This window comes from Mobula birostris, chromosome 25, assembly GCF_030028105.1.
Source record: "Mobula birostris isolate sMobBir1 chromosome 25, sMobBir1.hap1, whole genome shotgun sequence".
NCBI lineage: Eukaryota > Metazoa > Chordata > Chondrichthyes > Myliobatiformes > Myliobatidae > Mobula > Mobula birostris.
Window position 1 is genome coordinate 44,367,446 of NC_092394.1, and position 27,055 is coordinate 44,394,500.

Consider the following 27,055-nt stretch of genomic DNA (forward strand, 5'->3'; position numbering starts at 1 on the left):
TGAAATGTAAGGGGGAAAACGCCAGAGTAAAATGAAGGGGTGAGGGGAAGGAGGCTACCTAGAAGGGGTGTGAGAAATTTTTTCCCATAGCAGAAATGTCTGCAGCCCGAGTGCATAGGTTTAAGATGAGAGTCAGAAGCTAAGAGGGGATATAAAGAAGAAAATTTTAACCTAGAAGCTAGATGAAGTTTGCAATCCATTGCCTGAAGATGTGGTGGAGGCAGAGAGTCTCAGAGCATTTTTAAAGATATCGAAGGGAATGCCTCAGTTATCAAGATTTATAAGCCTACAGATCAGCATCATGTGCTGGTAACAGGATTAGTATAGACAGTTACTTTATGGTCAACATGGACAGGTGGGTCAGAGAGCCTGTCTGTGTGCTGCATTGGTATTGTTCTATTAGTTATCAGAGCATTGAATACCTGCTTGCAGCCCCAACATGTAGAACCCTGGTGTATGAAGCTATTGCTGTTCTTGTATCCGCCACTTAGTGGCGCTGTGGCCTTTAAAATTAAACCGAAGGACAGAGCTGGAGGCCACATAACCCGAGGATAGGAAATTATGAGCTTTAGCAGCCAATATAAAGACAAAATGGCAAGCAGTTTGGTAGGAACATGGTGGAGGGGCCAGGATATGGAGCTGAGAATTGGATGCGTAATTGAATAAGGCTAGAACTTTATAAGAGGAAGGAAGCCGCACAGGCAGCTGAAACAGTGGCCCACCGGGCTCATGAGCTTTCTGCTGAAATTGAAGGTGCAGACAGACAGTTGATGGATTTAAGAAAAGAATTGGGGAAGAAAAGCAAGGGCTTAACTTTCATGTTATGATGCTGGAGTAAAAGGAAGCTTGCCTGAGGACCTCATTATACTGTCTGGCCGAGTCTAGTCATAGTCATACTTTATTGATCCCGAGGGAAATTGGGTTTCGTTACAGTTGCACCAATCAAGAATAGAGTATAAATATAGCAATATAAAACCATTAAAAAAATTAAATAATAATATGTAAATTATGCCAGGAAATAAGTCCAGGGACAACCTATTGCCTCAGGGTGTCTGACCCTCCAAGGGGGGAGTTGTAAAGTTTGATGGCCACAGGCAGGAATGACTTCCTATGACACTCAGTGTTGCATCTCGGTGGAGTGAGTCTCTGGCTGAATGTACTCCTGTGCCCAACCAGTACATTATGTAGTAGATGGGAGACATTGTCCAAGATGGCATGCAACTTGGACAGCATCTTCTCTTCAGACACTACTGTCTGAATAGTAATGAATAGCAAGTCACTATGCACTGTAGACTCCTACACCTGCATTTCATGGACAAAGGGAGCAAACAGACATGAGGGCTTCACCAGGGTGAAGCGAAGGAGTGCTATAAACAGAATGGGAATTCAGGGAGCTCAAGGAGTTAGGATGGAGTTGAACCCAAAGCTAAGTTGAGCAGGGAGAAGAGCAAGGAAGATCTTGAGTTTTAGGACCACGGGTGAAAAGTAGGTGCCTAAGGAAATAGGCAATTCACAAACAAAAATTAAGTTAATGAATACTGTGAAAATTTTGGAGTGGGTTAAAGCCAGTCACCTTACTTCTGGTAAGATGGCAGCGTGCTCAGATGCAGTGGCTTCTTCGGGGTCAACCAAAGGTGTTGTTGTCTTTCTTAAGTGTATTTGTTACTACCACAAGACCCTGCAGGACATATTGAAGTTAGAGATGGAGGAGGATGGAAAGGGAGAGAATCCTTCAAGACAGAGCCTGTTTAATATCAGTGCACTTAATGTCCTGTACATCCTATGCAGGAGGATCTAGTAAGTAAAATAGAACAGATGACAAGCTTTCATTGCGGTCCTGAACACAATAGCATGTCAGATGTAACGTTTCTGCAATCCGTGTGGCATCCTTTAATCCCAGTCAGACAGGGTAGTGAAGTGCAGTCCACCAAGAAATGATCAATCAGCTTGAGAGCTACTCAGAGATCAAGGCAGAGGGCTCTCTTTCTTCCTGCCTCGTAGATTTGAGGTGAACACTCTTGTTTACTAAGCATTGCTGTCATGCAGAATGAAAAGGTAAGGTGACTGAAGCCAATAAAAGATAGGAGAATAATTCTGATCCATTTTGTCATCTTTGTGCTTATTCCAGTTTCACCCCAGGAACCCCGTGACTCAGTGAAAGATGAAGCAATGCAGCTGAAGAGACAAATCCAAACAGGTCAGTCCAGTACATAATAACTGGACAAAAGGAAGTTAATCCTCTTCGCAGAGGTCCATTCATCTTTGTTTTCTTCTCCTCAGGCAGCCCCTTGGGATCACGGATGGTTTGCTTCCACTCCAGTTCTGAAGTGCCTGATGAAGCCAATGCGGGCCTTGTAGACTCCGCCACAGGTAGGCAGGGCAGGAAGTCCCTGATAGGGCAGGCGTGGGTATTTTTGGACACGGTGTGTTCCTTCTGCTGATTATACCAGGCTTCTGTGCAGTCCTAGAGAAAGAACTCAAAAGTTCTCAATGCCATCCCTAACACTGCTCCTCCATTTTGAGAGGTCATTGGTTAAAAGTTCCCACAAGTTGGTGAATGTGCTACACTTATACAAGGGAGCTTGGAGAACTTCAATGAAAGTTTTTCTCCATCTACCTGGAACTTTCTCGCCATGGCAGAACTCAGAATAGAGTCTCTGTGTCAGGGTCCTACCCACACGATCTTCATTTACACTCCATGGCCACTTTGCTACGTACCTCCTGTCATTGAGTGTATGTTCATGGTCTTCGGTGCTGTAGCCCAACCATTTCAAGGCTCAACGTGTTGTGCATTCAGAGATGGTTTTTTTACACACAACTGTTGTAACACGTGGTTATTTGTGTTACTGTCGTCTTCCTGTCAGCTTGAACCAGTCTGGCCATAATCCACTGACCTCTCTCGTTAACAAGGCGTTTTCATCCACTGAACTGCCACTCTTTGAATGTTTTTGTTTTTCCCATTATTCTCTGTAAACTCTAGAGACTGTTGTCTATGAAATTTCCAGGAGATCAGCAGTTTCTGAGATACTCAAACCACCCGTCTGGTACCAATCGTTACTCCACAGTCGAAGTCACTTGGATCACATTTCTTCCTCATTCTGATGTTTGGTCTGAACAACGACTGAACCTTTTGACCCTGTCTACAAGCTTTTATGGATTGAGTTGCTGCCACGTGATAGCTGATTAGATATTTGTATTAGCGAGCAGTGTACATGTGTGCCGAATAAAGTGGCCACTGAATGTATAGTACATAAACTGTCTGAGCCTTTTGACTGGATCCCAGCCAAGAGTTCACTCCTATGCATTTGTTATTCCACACACAAACCTTCAACCAAGTTACACTCAGATTATATTTAAACCTAGATTAGATTTCAGCCTGTAATCTCTCCCACTGTCCATTGTAGCTAGATTTTGCATGATAGTGCAGCTGGTGATGAGTGCTGAATAACCACTACTTTTAGCAAATGAAATTGTTGAAAAATTTTCTGTATTGAAATAAACCAGTTTTCTGTATTTGAAATCCCTCGCTGCTCTTTTCGAAGCTGATATCGTGAACAAAGTACCCCCTTTGCTGCAAGAAATCCCCTGAACGCAGCTGTGGAGAGGAGCAAGATTTCACTAACAATGGCTGCCTGCTCGGTCTCAGCTCCCTCGTACATTCTGTTTTCAAAGCCACTTCCTGAGCAGCAAATGGACCAAACCACTCCGTGGTAGGGTGCACTGACGACATAAACCCAACGCAGTGTTTCACTAAGCTGAATGCTACAGAAAAAGCTTTCTAATTAATTCATATAGTGGTAAGGTGCATGTCCATGTTCCAGAACACTGAGAACCTTTAAGAGGGGGCTAACATCTGTTCAGCGAGTCACCTTGGCGACAGGCTGTTATGGCCTGAATGTCATGAACTTCACTGAGAGCAATTGTGTAGCTTACGCTTGTCATTCTTAGCTCTGGAGAATCAGCGTTTGTGGCCTGGCTCCCAGCAGCTACACTGCTAATTCTTCTCGAGACTTGGCAGGCCGGTGACGATGGCCTAATCAGACCCATTATGGCATAGAATATACATTGCAAGAGCGGGTAATTCAACCCACTGATCAATGCTCCTGTAGCACATCTCCTCTTCTACTCCTCTGTGTTCCTACTTGTGTCTCCCCTGCATTGATATATTTAACTTCTCCTTAAAAGCACCATCAAAGTCAGCATAACTTGTGGAGTAAAGAAACGTGGTCACAGGGGAATAAAGTGAGTAAATTGCATAGGGTCGTGGAAACAAGCCCTTTGACCCTACTTACCCATGCCTATCTAAACTAATCCCTTTCTTCTGCACTTGGCCCATATCTGACTAAACTTTTCCTATCCACGCACATGTCCAAATGTCTTTTCAACTTTGTAACTTCCAACTCTCCCACTTTGGCAGCCTGTTCCATATATGCAGTACTCTGGAAAAGCTTGCTCCTCAACCCTTTCTCTCGCTCCTTAAACCCTTGCTCACCTTAAACCCACACTTGAGCTTTCAGAATCAGAATCAGGTTTATTATTAATGACATATGTCATTAAATTTGTTGTTTTGCAGCAGCAGTACAGAGCAATACATAAAAGTTACTATAAATTACAATAAGAATTTTTTTTAAGGCATCCGTTAGTCTCATGAGACCATGGATTTGCGCCTTGGAAGGTTTCCAGGGCACAGGCCTGGGCAAGGTTGTATGGAAGACCAGCAGCTGCCCATGCTGCAAGTCTCTCCTCTCCACGCCACCGATGTTGTCCAAGGGAAGGGCATTAGGACCCATACAGCTTGGCATCGGTGTTGTCGCAGAGCAATGTGTGGTTAAGTGTCTTGCTCAAGGACACACATGCTGCCTCAGCTGAGGCTCAAACTAGCGACCTTCAGATCACTAGACGAACGCCTTAACCACTTGGCCACGCGCCAATAAGAATATATGAAAAATAAATAGTGTGAAAACAGATGTAGTATACATGGGTTTATGAGCTGTTCAGAAATCTGATGGTGGAGGGAAAGAAGCTCTTCCCAAGACATTGACTGTGAGTCTTCAGATTCCTGTACCACCTGATTGACGGTAGTAATGAGAAGAGGCCATGTCCTGGATGGTGAGGGTCCTTTATGATAAATGCCACCTCCTTGAGACATTACATTTTGAAGATGTCCTCAATGGTGGGGATGCTAATGCCCATAATAGAGCTGGCTTAGTTTACAACTCTCGGCAGCTTTTTTTGATCGTGTGCACTGCCGCCTCCATCCCAGATGCAGACGCAACCAATTAGAATGCTTTCTACGTATGTCTGTAGATATTTGCTAGAGTATTTGGTGACAAACCAAACCTCCTCCAAACTTCTTTTTGTAATTGTGTCAATATGTTGAGCCCAGGAACCTGAAGCCATTCACCCTTTCCACTGCTGAACCCCTCAATGAGAACTGATGTGTGTGCTCCTGATTTCCCCTTCCTGAAGTCCGCAATCAGTTCCTTGGCCTTACTGGCATTGAGTGCAAGATCGTTTTTACAACACCTCTCAACCAGCTGATCTATCTCAGTCCTGTACGTCTCCTTGTCACTACCCTGCCATGGGCAAAAAGACTCTGACCACCCACCACAGCTGTGCAGGTTAACCCTGACAGGGGGAAGGTTTGCTGAGTCACACCTCTGTTCTAATGCTTGTTTCTTTATTGTGTTAGAAATACCAGATAAAGCAACCGTGAAGCACCTGACAACCTCTGATGGAAATAAATCAAACAATTCTCTTAATATTATTGAAGTGACAATCCCAGGTAAGGAAAACTTACTCTGTACCTTGGTAACCTGCTAGATGCTGATTTCTAAATTTTTGCCGTATATCATGATTGTGACGAATTAGTTTAGCTTAAGTACTGCTCCAGAGAAAATAAAATGCCATCCATTATCAAGGGACATACTTGTTAAGTGAAAGCGGTATAATCTCCAAGACATTGGTGAATTGCCTTCATTCCAACATTTATTCTTGGAGCAGAAGGTAGTTGCAGCAAACTGTGACCTAGAAATGCCTTTGTACAGCTACAGCAGGAAGGAGCTGTGCTGTTGAAACTGAGCTTAGCCCAGAGAAAAGCAACCTTGACAAACGTCTGGGCACCTGTCACAAAATTTGAATTCCAATAGGGTTTTTTCTCTTTCCCTCTGTGAAATCACCCCCAAACAATAACAATTCTGATGCAGTGCCCACTATTTACCTACTTGCTCAGCATTCCTGTGACCCCCTGTGTGCTGCTTCATATTCTGATCATGGTTGACATTGTCAGGTACTCATGTTGAGTTTAATATCATGTGGCTCACCAAATGTGGTGAGGTACAGGTACAATGAAAACCCTGCTTGAGCAGCATCTCCGGCATGTTGGTATGGATAACAAAACAATAAAGGTTGTATCTAAGAATTATACAATAGGATGGAAAAAAGACTGCATATAAGCAAGACCTTAGTACTTCATAAAAGCGAAGATGCAGTCAAAGCAAACCTGTGGCAGTGTCGAAGATGGTCGATAGTGTCTTGTTGCTGAGGTAGGGTTGTGATAGTATAGGTTGGTTCAAAAGTCTGATGGTGGTAGTAAAGTGGTTATTCCTGAGCCTTGGTGGTGTGGAACTTCAGGCTTCTGAACCTCCTGCCCCCCCCCCCCCCACCTTTTAAATCTACTCCACAGCTTTTTCTCCCCAGTCCTGCTGAAGGGTCTCGGCACAAAACGTGGACTTTACTCTTTTCCATAGATGCTGCCTGGCCTGCTGAGTTCCTCCAGAATTGTGTGTGTGTGTGTGTGTGTGTGTGTTGCTTGGATTTCCAGCACCTGCAGATTTTCATGTTTTTGAGAAGAGAGCATGACCTGGACGGTGGGGATTTTGATGGTGGGATGCCACCTTCCAGAAGCAGCATCTCCTGTCCATGGCAACTCTTCAGACTCGTGCATTCCTGTGCATTGGAACTGCCATAACAGGCCGTGATGCAACTGGTCAGGGTACTTACAACAGTGTAAGAGTTAGTCGAAGTACTTGGTGACATGCTGAATCTCATAAGTTTCTAAGAAAGTAGAGGCACTGGCATGAGTTCACAGCCACGATCTTTGCCAATCAATCCTGACAACATGAATTCAAATGGCTCCTGAACTTTCCTCTGACAGCCCCTAGCAAGAAGGAGAGTAAGGCTGCTCAAACACAGGCAGACGGTGCCAAACATCCGCCTGCCCATCCACCACTCTACTCTTTATTGACTTCAATCATTACTCGATGCCTCAATCAGAGAGAAGCAGTGGAATCGATCATGGGCTCACGGCCCACTTCCCGGCTTCCAGGCTGCACTCAACCTCTCCGAATTCCCTCTGAGATAGCAAGCACTAGATCACTCAATCGGCCCAAAAACACACAATCAAAATGTAAATCACAGGTTGCTTTTGCACGCAGCGTAGTAGCAGAATCATATTTGAAAGAAGAGGTAAAAGAAGTAGCTTCATGAACTGTGTGTAGGAAGTCACCATTGATCACGTTGTTTGCTGGCACCACCTTGAAGCCCTGTAATAACAGCAGGAAATGCTCAGCATCTGTGGAAAGAGGAAAAGAGTTAACATCTTAGTTCAAAGATGGTTAATCAGAACCGAGAAAGAGTGAAAAATCTGTAAGTTACAGAAAGAGTAGGAGTGAGAGATTAACTAATTTTAATGAAAGACTTCATGGATCCATGTTCTGAAGCTGATGCAATACAGAATTACACAGGAAATCCCAACAACACTGCTCTGTAGACGAGTTGTTTGAAGATCTTTATCTTTTTGGGACTCACAGTGTTAGGGTGTCACAGGCGGCTATTTTAATTCCACTGAAAATTAGTAAAGCTATTTCTAGGCTTTTGTCTGAAGTAGATTGCCTACTAAATCAATAAGTGATCAAGACCCTGCAGAGTCAGACTCCATCACTCTGGGTCTACAGCCAGACAAAGTACAAGTACATAAACCAGCAAGTACACAGTGTTCCCAGTCAAGATCTTGGGATCTTGTAAAATGATATCAGTAAAGCCAGAAAGCTGGTTGCCATTTACTGTGCCCCAGAATAGTGTGTCTCTGCACTCTGGAGTCCAGCTCTATTGATATATATTTTTATGTTATTTGCAGAAAACTATGACGCAAAGCTGACCAGAGTGGATATTGCCAATAACCTACGTGAACAAGTGCAGGACCTGTTTAATCGTAAATATGGTAATTTCAGACTTTCTGCTGTGCCACACTTGGAATGTAATCTTGTGAGTTGCTTAGAGAAACCAGTGCTATGGTAAAGTGTTTGATACCAATGTGAGTAATAGAACTGTCACCATGCTTCATGGTGAACTTGCCTTTCTGATCACACACTGGGTCCTTCCATTCCCTCGGTTTGAACATTATTAGGAGGAACTGGAACCCCAGTCCAGTCCTGTGAGATATTGTAGTGTCAGATCAGGCCCATATGGGGAAGGCCCCAGGACTTTTTCTAATCTCCTTTTAAAATTCCTTTAATCTCCTTAAATCTCCTTTATTTTGCATTGGCGTAGGCGGCTGAGTGAAGGAGTTAGCTTATTTTTATGTTAAGTGAGAAGATGTTGGCAGATGCCCTGCAAACATTCCAGTCCATGCAGGACATTTCACTAGCATCTTTATACCTCTATCGATCAGAATGTCTCTCCCACCTTCAGATAATAAACCAAGGGAAGAGGTAACTTGAACGCCAGGGAAACTGAGAGCACTGCAACTGGGCCTGATTTCTTACCTCAGCCGCTTTTGTGTACAGCAAAGAGCTACACCTAACCTCAGAATTACCAACCTGCTGGTTTACAAGGAGGGTCAATCTGTGTGGCCAGAGGTCTTGTATCCCAGTTCTGTGGGTTATTTCATTTATTAATCGCTTTATTTGTTTGGGATTTGTAGGATGTGGGGTTGCGTATGGGTTTAGATCACCACTATCACTTCATTGATAGATAATTCTTGAACAAGAAACAATAAATCCACTGTTTTCCATCGAACCTTGGGACCACAGTTCCAGAACTTGAACCCTTTGCCTGTCTGTTGAGTAACAAAACGGGGCAGGGGTGTGGGTGATGGCTCTAGGATCATGAGAGTTTTAGAGGATTTATTCCTTGGGGAAAAGGCAATTTCACTAGTGAATCAACAGAGGGGATGGCAAGCCAAGTAACTAGTTAATCATCAATCTCAGTATTTATCCCTTAATCAAAATTTCTAACCTGGTCAGTTGGCTGTGTGTAAGCTGGCTGTTGGGTTTCCTGTGTTATAAGAATGTCTACACTCCAAAAGTTAGAGAACTGATAAGTTCTAAAGGGTGCATTGTGAACATACCTTGTTAACTGGAAGATGGCATGGCTGACAGAACAGTATCCCTTCAGTTCTGCAGAGCTGTGTCGGGCTGAATTATGTGCTTCACTTCGTTGTATGTTTGTTCTTGGATTTCTTTAAGTTCCTATTTTGAGTGAGTTTAAGGGTGTTGAATGGACAGCTAGCAGCTGTTTCCTATTCTCCTCTCAGCGAAAGACTGAGGAAGCAGGAAACCAGGCAAGCACAGTTCATGATCACCATCACTAAACACTCGCCTGATTTCTATAATTGTACTTTAATCTGAATCAGGAGGTGAACAGTTCATGTTCACTAAGTGAACTGAGCACAGAATTTTGGCTATGGTAATGTATTATTATTGCACTTTGAAACTTTACCTTTTAAATAACAGGATTTCATACCACTGACCAATAAGTCAATTTCTAATCCTTCTGTTGCGTTAGGGTTAGCTGATCTCCAATAATACCCAAAGACATTATTTGTTTTGCACTCAATGAGTCAACATTAGTTAGTTGCCTTTATTGCAGACATTTCCTGTTTCACTCAACGCCAAGCAATTTCTGCCAGGCATGCCAAATCCCTGTTCTCCACATAGCCTAGTATCTGTTTATGCAGGCACCAAAGAAATCTATAAAATGGCTATATTTTTCAGGTGTACTTTGGCCAAGGTATATCACTTCCCAAAAAATAAAATGGCCTTTGGAGAACCCATTTGATCCTTGAACGTTGATACAGTGAGGTCCAAAATATTGGTCCTACCTAAGACATAGGACATAGGAGCAGAATTAGGCCATTCGGTCTATCAAGTCTTTTCTGTATCTTGGTCGCAGTCATGGATAAATGACCACTGTGGCATGTTAAATGTTGACGCCCCAGTAATCATTTCTTAGCCTAACACTATTTCCAGCATTACTTAAACCTCTTGTGTCTTTGTATTTACATTAAGTTTCTTTGATTTAGACAGTTATCTTGTCAACCAATTCTAAGTTGATCTTAAAGTTGATGTGTTTCTGTACAGGTTATTTTCAGGATGAATCAGTCACAAAAGTTGTAGGGAACTATATCATAAAAATAGGTTCTTTGGTCCACTAAGTCTGCACTGAGCACCATCTGCCCATTCATATTAGTCCTTTATTAATTCCAGTTTCATTCTTCCCAAACCTTCAGTGACACCCCCAATTCACGTACATCTCATCTGCACAAAGGGGCAGAATATATTGTCCAGTTAACTGACATTCCACATCTCTGGGACATGGGAAGAAACCAGAGCCCCCAGAAGAAGTCCATGAGACTACAGGAGAACATTGCAAACTCCACACATGACAGGACCCAAGGTCTGGACTGAACCCAGGTCTCTTGTGCCATGGGATAGCACCTTTACCAGCTGCACCACCATATCTTGTATTAAATGAGAGTGATCTGTGGAAAAATACTTAACTCTATTCACTGCCCACATTGGGAAAATACTCTCCCGGTAATCTCTACCACTCCAGGTTACATTGATTCAAGCAAGGTTACATTGACTCATGAATTATCCGAAAATAAATACAATGTGGCATGGTGTTGGAGATAGGGTCTCATTTTTCATTATTTACAGGTGAAGCTTTGGGTATTAAGTACCCTGTTCAAGTTCCCTACAAGCGAATAAAAAGCAACCCAGGCTCAGTTATAATTGAAGGGCTCCCACCCGGCATTCCGTTCCGAAAACCTTGTACGTTTGGATCCCAGAATCTGGAGAGAATCTTGGCTGTGGCTGACAAAATCAAGTTCACTATAACCAGGTAATACCATTTGGGAATTGTAGGTAACCCAGATAATGCCAGGAAGTTGTGATTAATTAGTTCACAGCCATGTGAATCTCTAAGTCACCACGCAATAGGAAATAGAAATTGTAGGTAGATATGTTGGAAACATAGAAGGATATTAAGTAACCTGTTAAGCAAACTGGGAGTTGTAATTGGGTAGTGATGTCATGGGACTATAGCTGGTTAGCATAAGGTAACCAGGTAAAAAGAACAAAGAAGTTAAATGCAATGTGGTGCTGGCAGAGAGAAGCTCCAGATAGCTAACGATTGTCAGTTAGAGTGTTACATGTAAGCGGGCAGAAAATAAACATTAAATAATCCTTTGCTGATTCAGAAGCTTTAATTAACCAGATAATAGCAACTAATTGTTGCAAGTAACAGGATTGGTTAATTAACAGGATTGGTGTCTGTGAGTCCTCAGGTGTCTAGAACATACCGTGAAGATCAGATCAGTTTAGAATGTACGTGTATAAACTCGGCAATCAGCGAGAAGGTTTGGACGACTGCAAGCACTCTGGTTGGGGTGGGGGTGGAGGGGGTGGATAATATAGTGGTGAGAATTAAAGCACAGCTTGAGGAAAGGCGGGACTGGGTGCTGAGTTCTTGGTGAAGTACTACAGGGAGCAGATCCTTGAGAGAGCAGTGGCAACCAGAGGTTTATGTCATGGGCAACAGGAAGAAACATTGCCATCCATCAGTGCATCATTTTAGCACATCCCAATGAATGCGTAGAATTTTCAAGCATTAAACTGAAAAAATAGAGCTGACAAAGAGAATGTAAGGGTAGATAACATTAGAGCAAACTTAAATGTCTTCTGTAGGCACGTAAGCATGTAGTGGGGGAGAGATGGGGACAAATTAAGGAATGGATCTATGCAGAGAGATGGGACATGACGGGAATACTAAATTTGTATTGGTCTTTATAATGGAAGAGGATGCTGCCCGAATCTGGGTAAGAGGTGGTGGAGATACTGGATGGGGTGAAAGTTGTCAAGGAGATACCATGACAGCTATCAGAGCTTAAAATCACACTGGGAACATGATGTATTCATGGATGCTCTAGGAAGTGTTTGAGTTGGGGGGGGGGACTGGAAAATGGAGCATGCTATTCAAGTAAGAGTTAGTGGATTTGTCAGGCAACTATAGACCATTTATTTTAATCTCAGTGGAGTGTAGACCTTAGAAACAATAAGGAGAAATAAATAGAGACACTTGTGTTAATAATGGAGAGGGGGCACAGATTTTTAAAAGGCAATTCACATCTGACCAATCTAATTGAAATTTTTGATTTGGCAACAGTCAAAGATGATGAAGGGGAGGTAGTAGATATTCTTTTATCTACATTTTCAGAAGACCAGCTAGAAAGGATGAGATGCAAGGGTTAGTAACAGCATGAATGGAAGAAGTGTATTAAAGACAGAAGCAAGTTGTGGGAAATAGTTGCCTTTTCAGACTAGAGCAGGGCTGCCATGTTGACCCCACTGGCTTTGATATATTTTGGTGACATGGATGTGGGTGTGCAGGGTAGAATTTTGAACTTTGCACATTTCAGAAAACTTGGTATGATGAACAATTAAGAAGATAATAATAGAGTTCAAGAGAAGATGCGTAGGGAGATTAGGCAGATTAGTGGCAGATGAAATTGAATAGGAGTGCAGAAAGTGTGGAGGTACAATATAGATAAATGGCACCATCCAAAAATTTGTGCAAGTATAGAAGGTGCTGAGTCAATTCAATAAATGTTTAATTGCAGAGCATATTGAGAGAACAGTTAGTAACGTATGTAGGATGAAGGAGTCATAAAGATAAGCATAGAGAGCGAAGCAAGGAGATTCTGTTGAACTTGACTACATGTTGGTTAGTTCACAACTGGGGTATTGTGTTTAGATCTTTTGCCCATACCGCAGGAAGACTGAGGAAGAATGCAGAATATATCTAGTGAAGGGGATGGAGGGAGGAGGAAGTTCAGCGACAATGTTAGGTTGTCCTGCCAGGAGTTGCTGTTTGTGGGGGAAGAAAAGGAGGTTTGGTGGAGTACAAGATCAAGTCAAGGTTCAACAAAAAGGGAAGCTGTTTCTGTAACGAACATGTTCATGTTTCAGTGGGTATAACCAGAGTGTAGTCAATCTGTGCAATTCATTGCCTCAGGCAGTTGTGGAGGCCAAGTCATTGGGTATATTTAAGGCAGAGATTGATAGATTCTTGCTTAGTCAGGGCACGAATGTATACAGGGAGAAAGCAGGAAATTGGGGCTGAGGAGAAAGTGGATCAGCCATGATGAAATGGTGGAGCAGACTCGATGGGCCAAATGGCCTAATTCTGCTCCTGTAACTTCTGGTCTTATGGTGAAGGACAAAAGTTGCAGGAAGAAAATGAAGGAAATATTTTACCAGATGGGTATTGATCTGAAACTTACTGTCTAGAACAACATCAGCACAGTCAATCAGGGCTTTCATGATGACCTGGAGGTGTACTTGAGTGAAAATAACTTACAGGATATAAGATAAAATTATGAGAACTATTAAAATTGGTTCACAAAGGGCAGAGGTAGACTTGATGTCCTGTGCTGTGAAGGGTCTATGATTCATCCTGTTGCTGGTGCCTGGGTTCAATCCAGGTTAAAGGATAATGTCTTCTCTACTGTGCTGCATTCCCCGTAAACACAGGAATTGCAAAAGCAAGTGCACAAAGATTTTACATGTGCAATGTTCATTATCTGGTTCGACTGTTTTCTGATTTTAAATACCGTTGAATGGCATTTCATTCTGAGAATATTTTTGTAGGTTTTGATGTGTACATTTTTTTTGTCATTTTGCAGGCCTTTCCAGGGATTGATCCCCAAACCTGGTAAGGATATCTTCAGTGCTCCAAAATCATTTGCACATTATTCACCTTGCATTTGAAAGCAAGCTGGTATTGGTAAATTAACCCTGACACCACCCCCACCCTACCCCATTCCATTTTCTTAGGCCCTGTGATGGGAAGAATCCCCTGGTGTTCAGAGCTAGGACCATACGGAGATCGGAGATGCTGCCTACTCTTTTTCTATTTCTATGACTCACTTTGCAGCAACAAAGATTGTCCTAGAAATACCAGGAGTGGGGGTTAGGGAAACTACAGTTTAAGAATTCCTAAGGTGTATTCCTGGCACTGGAAGTTTCCTAATTGCAGCATCACGTGGTAACATTTACCATGTCTTTCTCAGATAGAAAGGAAGAGAATGCAGGCCGCACGTGTGCTCTTCTCAGTATCTCACAACATAACAGACACATGGACTGCCTATGAACTCCTTTTCTGAGTGAGAAAAATCTTCAACTGTGCATGAAGGACATGCACAAGAGAAGACCAACAGGATTTGGTGGTAATTTGGGCTTTGCTCCTCTGCAGAACAGGAGACCATCCCTCAACAGCGCCCTCTCTTACCTCTGGTCACTGTTAGTATTACTGGGCAATGCCTCACTGAGTGGAAAGGTTTCTGGTCACTGATGCATATACCAGCCAGACTTACCAGTGGTATTATGGGCCTGGCTCCTCTATGTAGCTGGAGACCTCTGATCCATGGTGTGTCTATAGGGCTGGGTGCCACTTGATCACAACAGCCTGAGCTGTTTTTATAATCCCATGAACCTTACCAAATAAAGCTCTTCATTCAGAGATCAATCATTTGTTTATTTGTGCAGTGCTCAGTCATTCGTTTCCCTCCCACATGCAAGGAGATCTAATTGTTTCAAGGGTCATAAAACTAACATTGTGGAGGAACACACAAAGGAGCTGGAGGAACTCAGCAGGTCAGGTATCAACAATAGAGGGAAATGGACTGCGAGTATTTCAGGTCAAGACACTCCGCCAGGACTGAGCCTTGTGGAGCATCCTTGTTTCTTCTGCTGCCAGTGGCCAGCCCAGTGCAAGCATGTCGTGCTTCTTCTACCACCTACATATTTTAAAAATGTCCAGCATTAATCATTTACTGGGAGGAGGATCATTGAGTTTCAGCGGGAAACTTACAAGACAAGTGCAGGAAGTTGAGACATCTTATTACCATGTCTTACAAAATGAGTCGTTATATGCAGGAATGGAACCTTCATACCAACCTACTTTATATATTCTTTATCAGGCCAATGTAGTGACAGGAAACTTCCTACTCTTCACCAATACTCGGTCCCTGAGTTAAGTTTCTTGGTTTATACTTAAGTCCATAAAACATAAGAGCAGAATTGGGCTATTCAACCCATCTGCTCCGCCATTCCATCATGGCTGCTTTATTATCCCATTCAACCCCATTCTCCTGCCTTCTCCCTATAACCTTTGACGCTCTGGTTAATCAAGAACCTATCAACCTCTGCCTTAAATATACCCAATGACTTGGCCCAGACAGCCGTCTGTGGCAATGAATTCCACAGGTTCACCACCCTCTGGCTAAAAATAAATTTCCTCATTGCTGTTCTAAATGGACATCCTTCAATTCTGAGGCTGCCTCCTTTGGTCCTAGACTCCTCCACTATAGGAAACATTCTCTCCACACTCACTTTATCCAGGCCTGATATTCAATAGGTTGCAATGAGATCAGTGAGTACAGGCCCAGAACTATTAAATGCTCCTCCTATGTTAACCCTTTCATTCCTGGGATCATTCTTGTGAACCTCCTCTGGAACCTTTCCAATGCCAGCACACCACTTCTTTTGGCAGTAGTACTTTGTTGTTCTCCAGTCTCATGATAAATTATTTATCATTTTGGAAAACTAGCTTGTACAGGACTTGCAGAGGAAATATCACCCTGTCATTTGCAGATCTGTTCCCACACAAACAGTTAGTTATGGAGCTTTGGGGAGAGTTCCCAGCAACTGTAGAATGGCAGGGTGAAGGAGACACCTCAGTAAGATGTCTCACCAAAAATAGATTGCTGTCTTTCTTTAAGATATGTATGAAAGACTCAGAGAGATTTACTGACTCAATGACTGAGGTGTCTCTTGTGACTGGTACTGTTTTGGCACACAGTGATACTGAGCCATTTCTGCCCTGAGAAGTAGTGAGACACGTCAAATCCATTTCCATTGGGGAAATTTACAAAGCAGAAAAAAGATGATATGCCGGATATATCCCCATGGAAGCCACTAATACATTGTGTGTGTGTTTGTGTATATACCTGTATGTGTTTAGTATTATTTTAAAACATGGGGTGTTTACTAAAAGCAGCTGCTGAGTTTGTGTGGAGCAATTTAACACTGTAGGCAATGGCACTCCCATTTATGTGACAGGCAATGTGGAGCAAGCAACGATTTTGGTTCAGGTTTTAAAGCAACCATTGAAGTAGCTTTTCCACTTGCCAAACGGTTGCTGATTAGGTAGAAATACACCTGTCTATTCAACAGAGGTATATCACAGAATTACATTGTATTAGGAAATGGAAGACTTAAGTAGTCCATGCAGATATAGCAAATGTAGACTGGACATCTGTGAAATCAGAGTATAAATGTTATCTTGATGGTTACTGATATCTGTGAAGAGGGTGAAGTGATTTGTTGGTGTAGCTGCTCCCAGTTCTTTGGCAGTATACTTGACAATTTTACATCAGCATATTTAAGTGTCATATACCGTGTTCACAAACAAGATATATAGGCAAGTATAAATGAAATTACACCAAAAGTATTTCCACTAGCAGAAATGTTAGTGACCAGAGAAAATCATTGGAAAGAAAGTAGGAGGAGCGATGAGAACTTCCCATGCAACAGCATGGTGTAGTCTAGAATACACTGCATGAAAAGATTGTGGAAGAAGATTCAGTGCCAGCTGTAGAGGACAAAATGGATTGATCATTTCTCAGAGAAAAGAATGGGGAAAAGTGGGATTATGAGGTAACTTATTCAAAGAATATGCACAGTTGTGGCAAATTGATTGATTTTTTTTATAACTTTATGATCTAAGAAGTGGATGTTGACGTTTCTATCCATGGAAATATTGTGAAGTGTAATGCAAGGCCATACACTGTCCCAGCAACAGAGAGATGATGCTTTTAATCTTGTGCAATACACAAAAATGTTAGAAGAACTCAGCCTGTCAAACAGCAAGTATGGTGGGAAATAAACAGTTGCTGTTTTGGGCTGAGACTCGTCATCGGCACAAAGGAGCAGCCAAAGGAAAGGAAGACAGTCCTGATAAAGGGTCTCAGCCCAGATTGACTTTTATTCCCCTCCATAAATGCTGTTTGACCTGCTGAGTTCCTCCAGAATTTTTGTGTGCATTGTCCCAGCATCATTCAAGTTCTGCCATGTTGTCTTCTTACTGTTTTCCCACAGGTCCTGTGTCAACACGTCACTGTAATGATTCACAAATCAATCCATACTTAATATCCTGTATTAGACTCAATTAGTTGAATTAATGTTTCAAGCATTACCACACCTATCACTCTACCAGTCATTTCCTGTGGGAGTTGTTAAAATTGCTGTGCCACGCATATGTAACTTCCAGAGGAAATTTATGAATCCAATCACATGCTTATATGATCGTGATCTACCTTAGATTCCCATTACCCAACTTCACTTAATCTGACCTTTGCTGTTTTTTTTACCCCAAGAACTGTTAAATGGTACTTATCTTCTAAAACCATCCCCTTCTCTGTGAGAACATAAGAGCAAAAGAACATAAGAAATAGGAGCAGGAGTAGGCCATCTGGCCCGTCGAGCCTGCTCCGTCATTCAAGAAGATCATGGCTGGTCTGGCTATGGACTCATCTCCACCTATCTGCCTTTCCCCTGTAACCCTTAATTCCCCTACTATGCAAAAATATATCTAACCTCGTCTTAAATATATTTCCTGAGGTAGCCTCCACTGCATTATTGGGCAGAGAATTCCACAGATTCACCACTCTCTGGGAAAAGCAGTTCCTCCTCATCTCCATCCTAAATCTACTCCCCTGTACCTTGAGGCTATGTCCCCTAGTTCTAGTCTCACCCACCAGTGGAAACAACTTTCCTGCCTCTATCTTATCTATCCCTTTCATAATTTTATATGTTTCTATAAGATCTCCTCTCATTCTTCTGAATTCCAGTGAGTACAGTCCCAGGCGACTCAATCTCTCCTCATAGTCTAACCCCCTCATCTCTGAAATCAACCTGGTGAACCTCCTCTGCACTGCCTCCAAAGCCAGTATATCGTTCTTCAAGTAAGGAGACCAGAACTGCAGGCAGTACTCCAGGTGCGGCCTCACCAGTACCCTGTACAGTTGCAGTGTACCCTCCCTGCTCTTAAGTTCAATCCCTCTAACAGTGAAGGCCAACATCCCATTTGCCTTCTTGTGCCTGCAAACCAACCTTTTGCGATTCATGCACAAGTGCTCCCAAGTCCCTCTGCACAGCAGCATGCTGCAATTTTTACCATTTAAATAGTAATCTGCTCTTTCAATTTTCCTTCCAAAGTAGATGACCTCGCATTTACCAACGTTGTACGCCCATCTGCTAGACCCTTGCCCACTTACTTAACCTATCTATATCTCTTTGCAGACTCTCCGTACCTTCTGCACAATCTTTTTTCCACTCAGTTTAGTATCATCAGCAAACTTAGATACACTACACTTGGTCCCCTCTTTCAGGTCGTTAATGTATATCATGAACAGTTGTGGGCCCAGCACCGATCTTTGCAGTACACCGCTCACCACTGATTGCCAACCAGAGTGACACCCATCTATCCCAACTCTCTGCTTTCTATTAGTTAACCAATCCTCTATCCATGCTAAATCCAAGTAAATTACATCCATCTCTTCTTCTCTATCCACTGTGCTTGTTATATCCTCAAAGAACTCCAGTAAGTTTGTCAAATAGGACCTGCATTTGTTGAATCCATGCTGCGTCTGCTTGATGGATCTACTTCTTTCCAGGTGCCTTGCTATTTCTTCTTTAATGATAGCTTCAAGCACTTTCCCAATTACAGATGTTAAACTAACTGGCCTATAGTTACCTGCCTTTTGCCTACATCCTTCTTGAACAGTGGCATGACATTCGCCATCTTCCAATCTGCTGGGACCTGCCCAGAGTCCAGAGAATTTTGGTAAATTATCACCAAAGTCTCTACTATAACTTCTGCCGTTTCTTTCAGTACCCTGGGATGCATTCCATCAAGACCAGGGGACTTGTCTATCTTCGGGTCCACAAGTTTGCTCAGCACTACCTCTTTAGTGATAGCCATCGTATCAAGGTCCTCACCTCCCATTGCATCCATAACATCTCTCTTTGGCATATTAGAAGACTGCTATTATTAGATTCCTGCCCCTTCAAAAACTTCCTTCTTGTGGTAAGACGCATATCACTTCTTTTAACTACAGGAAATAGATTTCCACTGCCTGTATCCTTAATTAATCTCAGGACATGACACTTCGGGCACTCAGAGGTGGAGAGCCACGCCTTGAACTTCTGTCTAAAACAACCAACACTGGAAGAATCCACAGGTCAGGCAGCATCTGTGGAGGGAAATAAACAGTTAATGTTTCAGGTTGAGACCCTTGGTCTAGACCTTTCTTCCTCTCCTATGGCTACTTATGCCCAGTATTCCCATTTTACCTTTGCCCAGACTTTGCCATTCCTGAAATCCTTGTCCAAGTCTTCAATGGGCTTAGCTGGTTGTCTCCCAGCTACCCACCTAACTCATATAAGCTATTATAGTGTGTCCTCCCTGCAATATAGGTAGATCAACTCTTCTCCTAAATTTAATCAACACGATTCTGTTAGCTAAAGTCTTTGCTGATCAGTGTGTTGATAAGCATGCATATAATGGAATTCAATTGTTTGTGTCGCTGATGAACTAAATCCCACAAGTCTTTTCCAGGTTCTGAAACTTCTGGAATAAGTTCTCAGCTGCAAATATTCTTGTATTACGTTTCAGATTAGTCTCTAGGTTAGTTTGTTCCCTTGGTGTTATTTCCAGTTTGAACTGTGTTTTACCTCATTCCATTTCTTTGGCTCCTCCCTGGTGTACCGACTACATTCTGAGGTAACTTACGTCAAGGACCAGTGTTGTTTTTAGATCAGCCAGAGTAGAATATTTCTCACATCCTTGAAAGTTCCTATCTTAAGTTTTTTTCAAGTTGTTTGACCTGATTTGGAGAGTAGAGCTCTTACAGGGAGCATTGCCATACACAATTATGTGATGCCTCAGGGAAGGTGAACTTCAAACTTCAGTTTAGATTTATCAAGTGATAAAGATTGGGGTTAACCAGTGGACCATCTAATTAGATACACTTTGAAGATGACTAATTATCATCTGGAAGGGTAATATTCAGTTGAAGAAGATGCTCTTAAGTTATATTGACATGAAAGTTTAATAAATGAATAGATTCCCTTTAGTCTGGAGATAAATAAGGATCGTTGTTTTTTTTCTTCATACTAATAGGATTCTGTGTTTAACACTCTCTCTGTTCTCTCCACATTCTAGCACCCAGGCGAATAACATCACTAGAAAAAGCATATGCTGCTTTACAGGGTAAGCCTTCTCCTCCCCTTACTGTACCCTGACCAAATGCGAGTGCAGCTCGCAACATACAGCACATGAAAGCATTTTGCTAGTTGCGACAATTGATAGTCTGAGTGTCTCTCCATATGAAATGAGGGAATCCACTTTCTGGTATAGATGTAAACGAGGTGTGAGATGAAATGAGACATTTCCAGCTGAGGAAACACCGCAAGTCTGTCAGGGTCATCTACTGTATTTGGTGCAGCCTCTTCTACTTCAGCGAGACACAATGTAGATTGGGGGACCAATTTGTCGAGCACCTTCCCTCTGTCTGCAGAAATTTGCCGGTGGCCAACCATTTTAATTCCCCATTCAGACATGTTGGTTCATGGCAGTAGAGGAGGCCACAATGAGACCACTCTGGGGTTGGAGGAGCAACAACTCATATTCCGTTCGGGTAGCCTTCAACCTGACGGCATGAAGGTCGATCACTCCAGCTTCCATTAATATCTTCTCCCCCTCCCTCCCTTTCCATTCTTCATTCTGGCTGCCCTCATACCCTTTCTCTTTTCCTCGCCAGCCTATCACCCCCTTCTGATACCCCTCCTCCTTCCATTTCGCCAATTGTCAACTCTCCTCTCCTATCAGATAGCTTTCTTTATCCCTTTGCCTTTTGTACATCTTATTTTTCCATCTTTCTCACTTCTTCCTCCCTCCTACACCAGCCTAATTTCCCCCTCACCTGGTTTCACCTATCACCTTCCAGCTTCTACTCCTTCCCCCCTCCCCCACCTTCTTATTCTGGCTTCTACCCCCATCCTTTCCAGTCCTGATGAAGGGTCTTGGTCTGAAACATCGACTCTTTATTCCTTTCCTTAGATGCTGCCTGATCTGTTGAGTTCCTGCATCATTTTGTGTGTGTTACTCCAGATATAAATGAGTATGACCTAACCGTGTTTCTTATGGAAACCCTGACACAATTTTCCAGCCAGACTAGGTGCTATATTTATGTAATTTGGGATTCTGAATCAGAAGCAATAGAAGTAAAATCTACTTCCCTTCAGTCGATTTCATTTGGCTTGGAGTTTGGTGTTCAAGAAATCAGATATGTTGGACGTTTCCAAATGGAAATATTCCTTCACTGGGAGCTCTATGTTCCTTGAAATTAAACAACACAGTTAGTTTTCTTCACCTGGAGTAGAAAAATTCTTGACTTTTTCACAGTCATCAGGAAATTTGACCTGTCATTGGATACCCTTGTGACCCCAGCGTGACTTCTATATCAGAGGGTGCAAGTGATGACATCATTCCCTACAAAATGCTCCTTTCAGAGCTTTGTAAGGGAACTTAGACTGAGCTGTTCTAACTACGTGTGTAAATATATTGTGATCCTCTTGGACAAGGGCCTTGTGCTTTGTAACAATGTAATACTCAGTCCATAGCAGGAGCTCATGCCCAATATACATATAGATTAAACATATTGGCTTAATAATAATGCACTTTTTTTGTATGTGTATATGCTCTGCCTTGGTGCTTTGGAGAAGACATTACAAACTGGCAATGGAAATGGAGAGTTAGTGATTATTTTCTTTAGGATTTTTTGGTGCATATTGAAGATCCTTGCTTGGCAAGTGGAGGATCAATTTATAGCACAAAAATTGATTTTTTTGTGAAGTATTTTCCTGCAACCACTTGCATGTACCAGCAGGCATTGCACTGCAGAGTAAACAAATATATATATATAATATGTTATTGTTACATGTACTGCAATACAGTAAAAAGTTTTTGTTTAACTGCCATCCAGATTATTGTATGAAATTCACAAGTATATCAAGATAGAAAAGGAAAACAGGATGCAGAATAAGGTGTTAGTTACACAGCAAGTACAGTGCAGATAGACAATGTAAATTAGGAAATCTTTAGGAAGAGTTCATCTTTTTGCAGAGAGGACTGCTCAAGAGCATGATAACAGTGTGCAAGTTAAATAAGATGATGTGCCAGTAGTTGCAGGAAGATACCTGTTCCTGTTTTATAATCGTGCACCTTGGTTTGAAAGTTAATGCAACGATCTGAAGTAGATGAAGAAAAAAAACCAGCAGTGCACCAAAAGCTGAAAGTTCATCAGGAGACTGCACGCACATTAAGATCAGAGAGTCGTGGTGAGCCTGCTTTGTAACAATGCAGTGACAGCAGCTTGAAACTTTAACGTGTACTGTTAAGGTGTCTGTCTTCCAAATAAGCCATGATTTATTGTGCTGTATACAAAATGTGCAATAATGTTGACATTACAGATCAAGTTGTTTTGAGAGTGAATGTTATTGGGCACTCCTTCCTGGGACGTGATGTTAATCATGCTGCATCAAACTGAGAGGCCTTCTGCCCCATCACTAAAAGCTCCCCATCCCGCAGCTTCCAGTGACCGTCCTGTCTGAACCTGTACTCCGTGACCTCACCCAGCCATGCTCAACACACCTTTTACCCCTCTCTATGATCTCACTCTCGCCATCCTTGCCCCATCCTCACCCAATCCAGCCCACTCCCCCTTCCACCAAGACAAGAAGATTCCAAGTGCTGCAGAGGCCGGTAAATACCTGACCCAGAACCCCCCCATTCCTAACCCTCCCCTACCCCAGACTCCCACACACAGCCACAGGAGGGAATGGGGAGTGTTGAGGGGTGCAGTTATTCTTGAGTTCAGGAATGACCAACTCTAACTACAGTTTGCTACCTTAACCAAGCCACTCTTACATAACCATTGGTACATTGGAATTTGTTGGCAGGTGTGTGTGTGTGTGTGTGTGTGTGTGTGTGTGTGTGTGTGTGTGTGTGTGTGTGTGTGTGTGTGTTTTTGTTGGTGTGTTTGTTTGTTTGTGTTTTATGAACCGGATAGATAAATCAGCTTGCTGCATCTGAAATCACTCCTCAGTCCGTGACTGCTGCTGAGCTTTGGCTCAGATCACACTGGGATTTCAGACAAGGTGTGCTGACGACGTCACGGCCCTTATGGATCACTGCTGCTGGTTGACGCAGAATGCTGCAAAATTCACCAGAGATATGTTCAAGATAGAAACGGGTGAGAGTCACAGAGGGGAACAGCACAGAAATGTGTCCTATTGAAACCTTTAATACATTATGTCCATACAAACCTTTCTGCCCTTCTACACTAACTCTGCTTTCCCACGCCATGTCAGTACTCTTCTATGCATAAGTGCCTGTCTAAAAGCCTCTTAAACAGTGATTGTTCTACAATGCGAAGAAGATTCTCACTATTTATCCTATCTATGCCTCTTATCCTTTTGTTTATCCAATTGATGGCTCTGGGCCTGGACTCTCAGGAATTCAGAAAAATGATGGAGTATTTCATTGTAATCTATCGAACGTGAAAGGCCTCAATAGAGTGCGTGTGGAGAGAATGTTTTTGATGGTGAGGAAGTCCAGAACCAGAGGGCACAGCTTCAGAATAGAGCAGGGGTTCCCAGTCTTTTCTATGCCATGGACTAATACCATTAAGCAAGAGAGCCCATAGACCCTAGGTTGGAATGGATGGACATCCATTTAGAATGGAGATGAGGAAGAATTTCTTTAGCTAAAGAGGGATGAATCTGTGGAATTTATTGTCATAGCTGGCTGTGGAGACCATCATTGGGTATTTAAGGCAGAGGTTGACAGATTCTTGATAAGTCAGTGTGTAAAAAGTTATAGGGAGAAGGCAGGAGACTGGAGTTAACGGGGAAATCGATCAGCCGTGATGAAATGGTGGGGCAGACTCGATAGGCCAAATGGCCTTATTCTCCTCCTATATCTTATGCTCGTAAGTGCTAATCAACTGGCTGGAGTGTTCAGTGAGATTTTTAACCTCTCACTTCTGCAGTATGAGGTGTCCACCTGCTACAAGCGGGCTTCAATTATACCAGTACCCAAGAAGAATGTGCTGACCTGCTTCAGTGCTGATTGTCCAATAGCATTTACATCTACAGTGATGAAGTGTTTTGAGAGCTTGGTGATGGAACATATCAACTCCTGCCTGAGAAGGGAGGTAGATCAGCTCCAATTTGCCTACCTGAGCAAAAGGTCAACAGCAGATGCGTCTCACTGGCTCTTCACTCAACCCTGGAACATCTGGAGTGCAAAGACGTATACATCAGGATGTTCTTTATCAACTATAGCTCAGCATTCAATACCTCAAAACTAATCAATAATCTCCTTGTACAATTGGATCCTTGATTTCTTCACTGGCAGACACCAGTCAGTTCAGATTGGCAACAACATCTCCGCGATCTCCATCTGAACAGGTGTAACACAAGGCTGTGTGATTAGCCCCCTCCTCTGCTTTGCATTTATGACTGTATGGCTAAGCACAGCTCTAAAGCCATATTCAAGTTTGTTGACAACACCCTGTTGTAGGCCAAACCAAACCCGATGATACATCAACCTATAGGAGGGAGATTGAAAATATGGCTAAGTGGTGCCTTAACAACAACCTGTTACTCAATTTCAACCAGACCAAGGAGCTGATTTTGACTTCATGAGAAGAAACCAGAGGTCCATGAGCCAGTCCTCATCAGAGGATCAGAGGTAGAGAGGCTCAGTTACATTAAGTTCCTAGATGTTATTAATTCAGAGATCTGTCTTGTGTCACCACATAAATGTAGTTGCAAAGAAAGCACGGTAGTGCCTCTACTTCCCTAAGAGTTTGCGAAGATTCAGCTGACATCTAAAGCTTTGACAAACTTTTATAGTTGTGTAGTGGCGTGTATATTGACTGGCTGGGCTGCATCACAGCCTGTTATGGGAAACACCAATTGAACAGAAAATCCTACAAAATATGGTGGATACAGCCCAGTTCATGGGTAAAGCCCTCTCCACCATTGAGCACATCTACATGAAATGCTGTAGCAGGAAAGCAGCATCCAGCATCAAGGGCCCCCACCACCTGAATTATGCTCTCTTCTCATTGCTGCCATCAGGAAGAAGATAGAAAAGCCTCAGGACTCATACCACTGGGTTCAGGAACAGTTCATTCAAAGTGGATAACTACACTCAACATTGCTTGCCCCATCATTGAAATGTTCCCACAACCAATGGACTCACTTTCAAAGACTCTTCACCTCGATATTTATTGCTTATTTATTTAATTCCTTTTCGTATTTGTGTAGTTTGTTGTCTTTTTCACACTGGTTGGTCTGGTCTATCATCGATTATGTTACCGTTATTATTTTATGGATTTATTGATTATGCCCGCAAGAAAATTAATCCCAGGGTTGTATATGGTGACATATATGTACTTTGATAATAAGCAACATGCACAAAATGCTGGAGGAACTCAGCAGGCCAGGCAGCATCTATTGAAAAAGTACAGTCAACATTTTGGGCCGAGACCCTTCGACAGGCAGTTTGCCTGACATCAGAAGGGTCTCAGTCTGAAATGTCGACTGCACGCTTTAGCATAGTTGCTACCTGGCCTGCTGATTTCCGCCAGCATTTTGTGTGTGTTGCTTGGATTTCTCTTGTTCGTACTTTGATAATAAATTTACTTTGATCTTTGAAATCAGCTAGTCCACGGTCTTCCTCTGCACTTTCTGCAGCTCAAGTTCATCTTTCCTATAGTGTGGCAATCAGAACTGCATACAATATTCGAAGGTCAGCCTAACCAGTGTTGCAAAGATGCAACACAACATCGTAACTTTTACTTTAATGCCTGTAAAGAGTAATGTGCCATATGTCTTTGTCATCAGTCTATCTGACTCTGTTGCCATTTCCAGGGAACTGTCAACTTGACCCCCAAGGTTGCTTTGCTCAAAATCAGAGGTTTTCAAATTGTTCCTTTGAGCCAAATGTTCACAGTTTGCCTGACATCATGTTCAATTAAACATTACTCAGTGTTACAACACATTCCTTGGGAACTGAACCACACAACTTTTGTGATGGGTTTACATATATAAATCAGACCTGGGCTCAGTTGTGACACTGCAAACATTAAAAGTTGAAGATCTGGGTGTTCAATTTTCTTTTTTTTAACTGGAGTATTATGTTTTACCCATTGGCCATGCCCTGTCACCATATACTCGAGGATTTATAACTGCAAACCTTGTGATAGGCTTAAATGGAAATATGTAGTGTCACCACCGAGTAGCTGTTGATGTATGATACCATATGTTGTTGGCAGTGTGTAAATACCATGAAGAGTTAACTGTAATGCAAAGCACAACATGTGATGATTGGTGAGGAACACTGGGGTTGTTAAAGGTTAGAACTACTGCCATTTCATAGGCTACACCATTTAATTCTGTTGATTCTGCCATTGTACTTAATTATTGTAATATTTTTGTCAACTTTTATAAATTAGAGGATGAAGAGGCAAACCGACTTGGAGAAAAAGTAATCCTCAGGGAACAAGTAAAGGAATTATTCAATGAAAAATATGGTATGTTTATCTTCAAACTTTGCTCAATCTTGCTTTCAGGTTTAT

The 27,055-nt window shown here is 42.4% G+C and overlaps 1 protein-coding gene across 6 annotated transcripts in view; it reads left to right on the plus strand.

The window, feature by feature from the left end:
• gtf2ird1 (GTF2I repeat domain containing 1) overlaps positions 1–27,055 on the plus strand; it is a 197,670-nt gene that overhangs the window by 151,450 nt on the left and 19,165 nt on the right. For 5 of the 6 annotated variants that reach the window (XM_072243217.1, XM_072243218.1, XM_072243216.1 and 2 more), the window contains 8 exons: positions 2,129–2,197; positions 2,281–2,370; positions 5,693–5,785; positions 8,138–8,221; positions 10,941–11,124; positions 13,967–13,995; positions 20,569–20,616; positions 26,933–27,010. In XM_072243217.1, coding sequence (XP_072099318.1) covers positions 2,129–2,197; positions 2,281–2,370; positions 5,693–5,785; positions 8,138–8,221; positions 10,941–11,124; positions 13,967–13,995; positions 20,569–20,616; positions 26,933–27,010 — 675 coding nt within the window. The remainder of the gene's footprint in view (positions 1–2,128; positions 2,198–2,280; positions 2,371–5,692; positions 5,786–8,137; positions 8,222–10,940; positions 11,125–13,966; positions 13,996–20,568; positions 20,617–26,932; positions 27,011–27,055) is intronic. The other variant, XM_072243220.1, reaches the window with a different exon arrangement.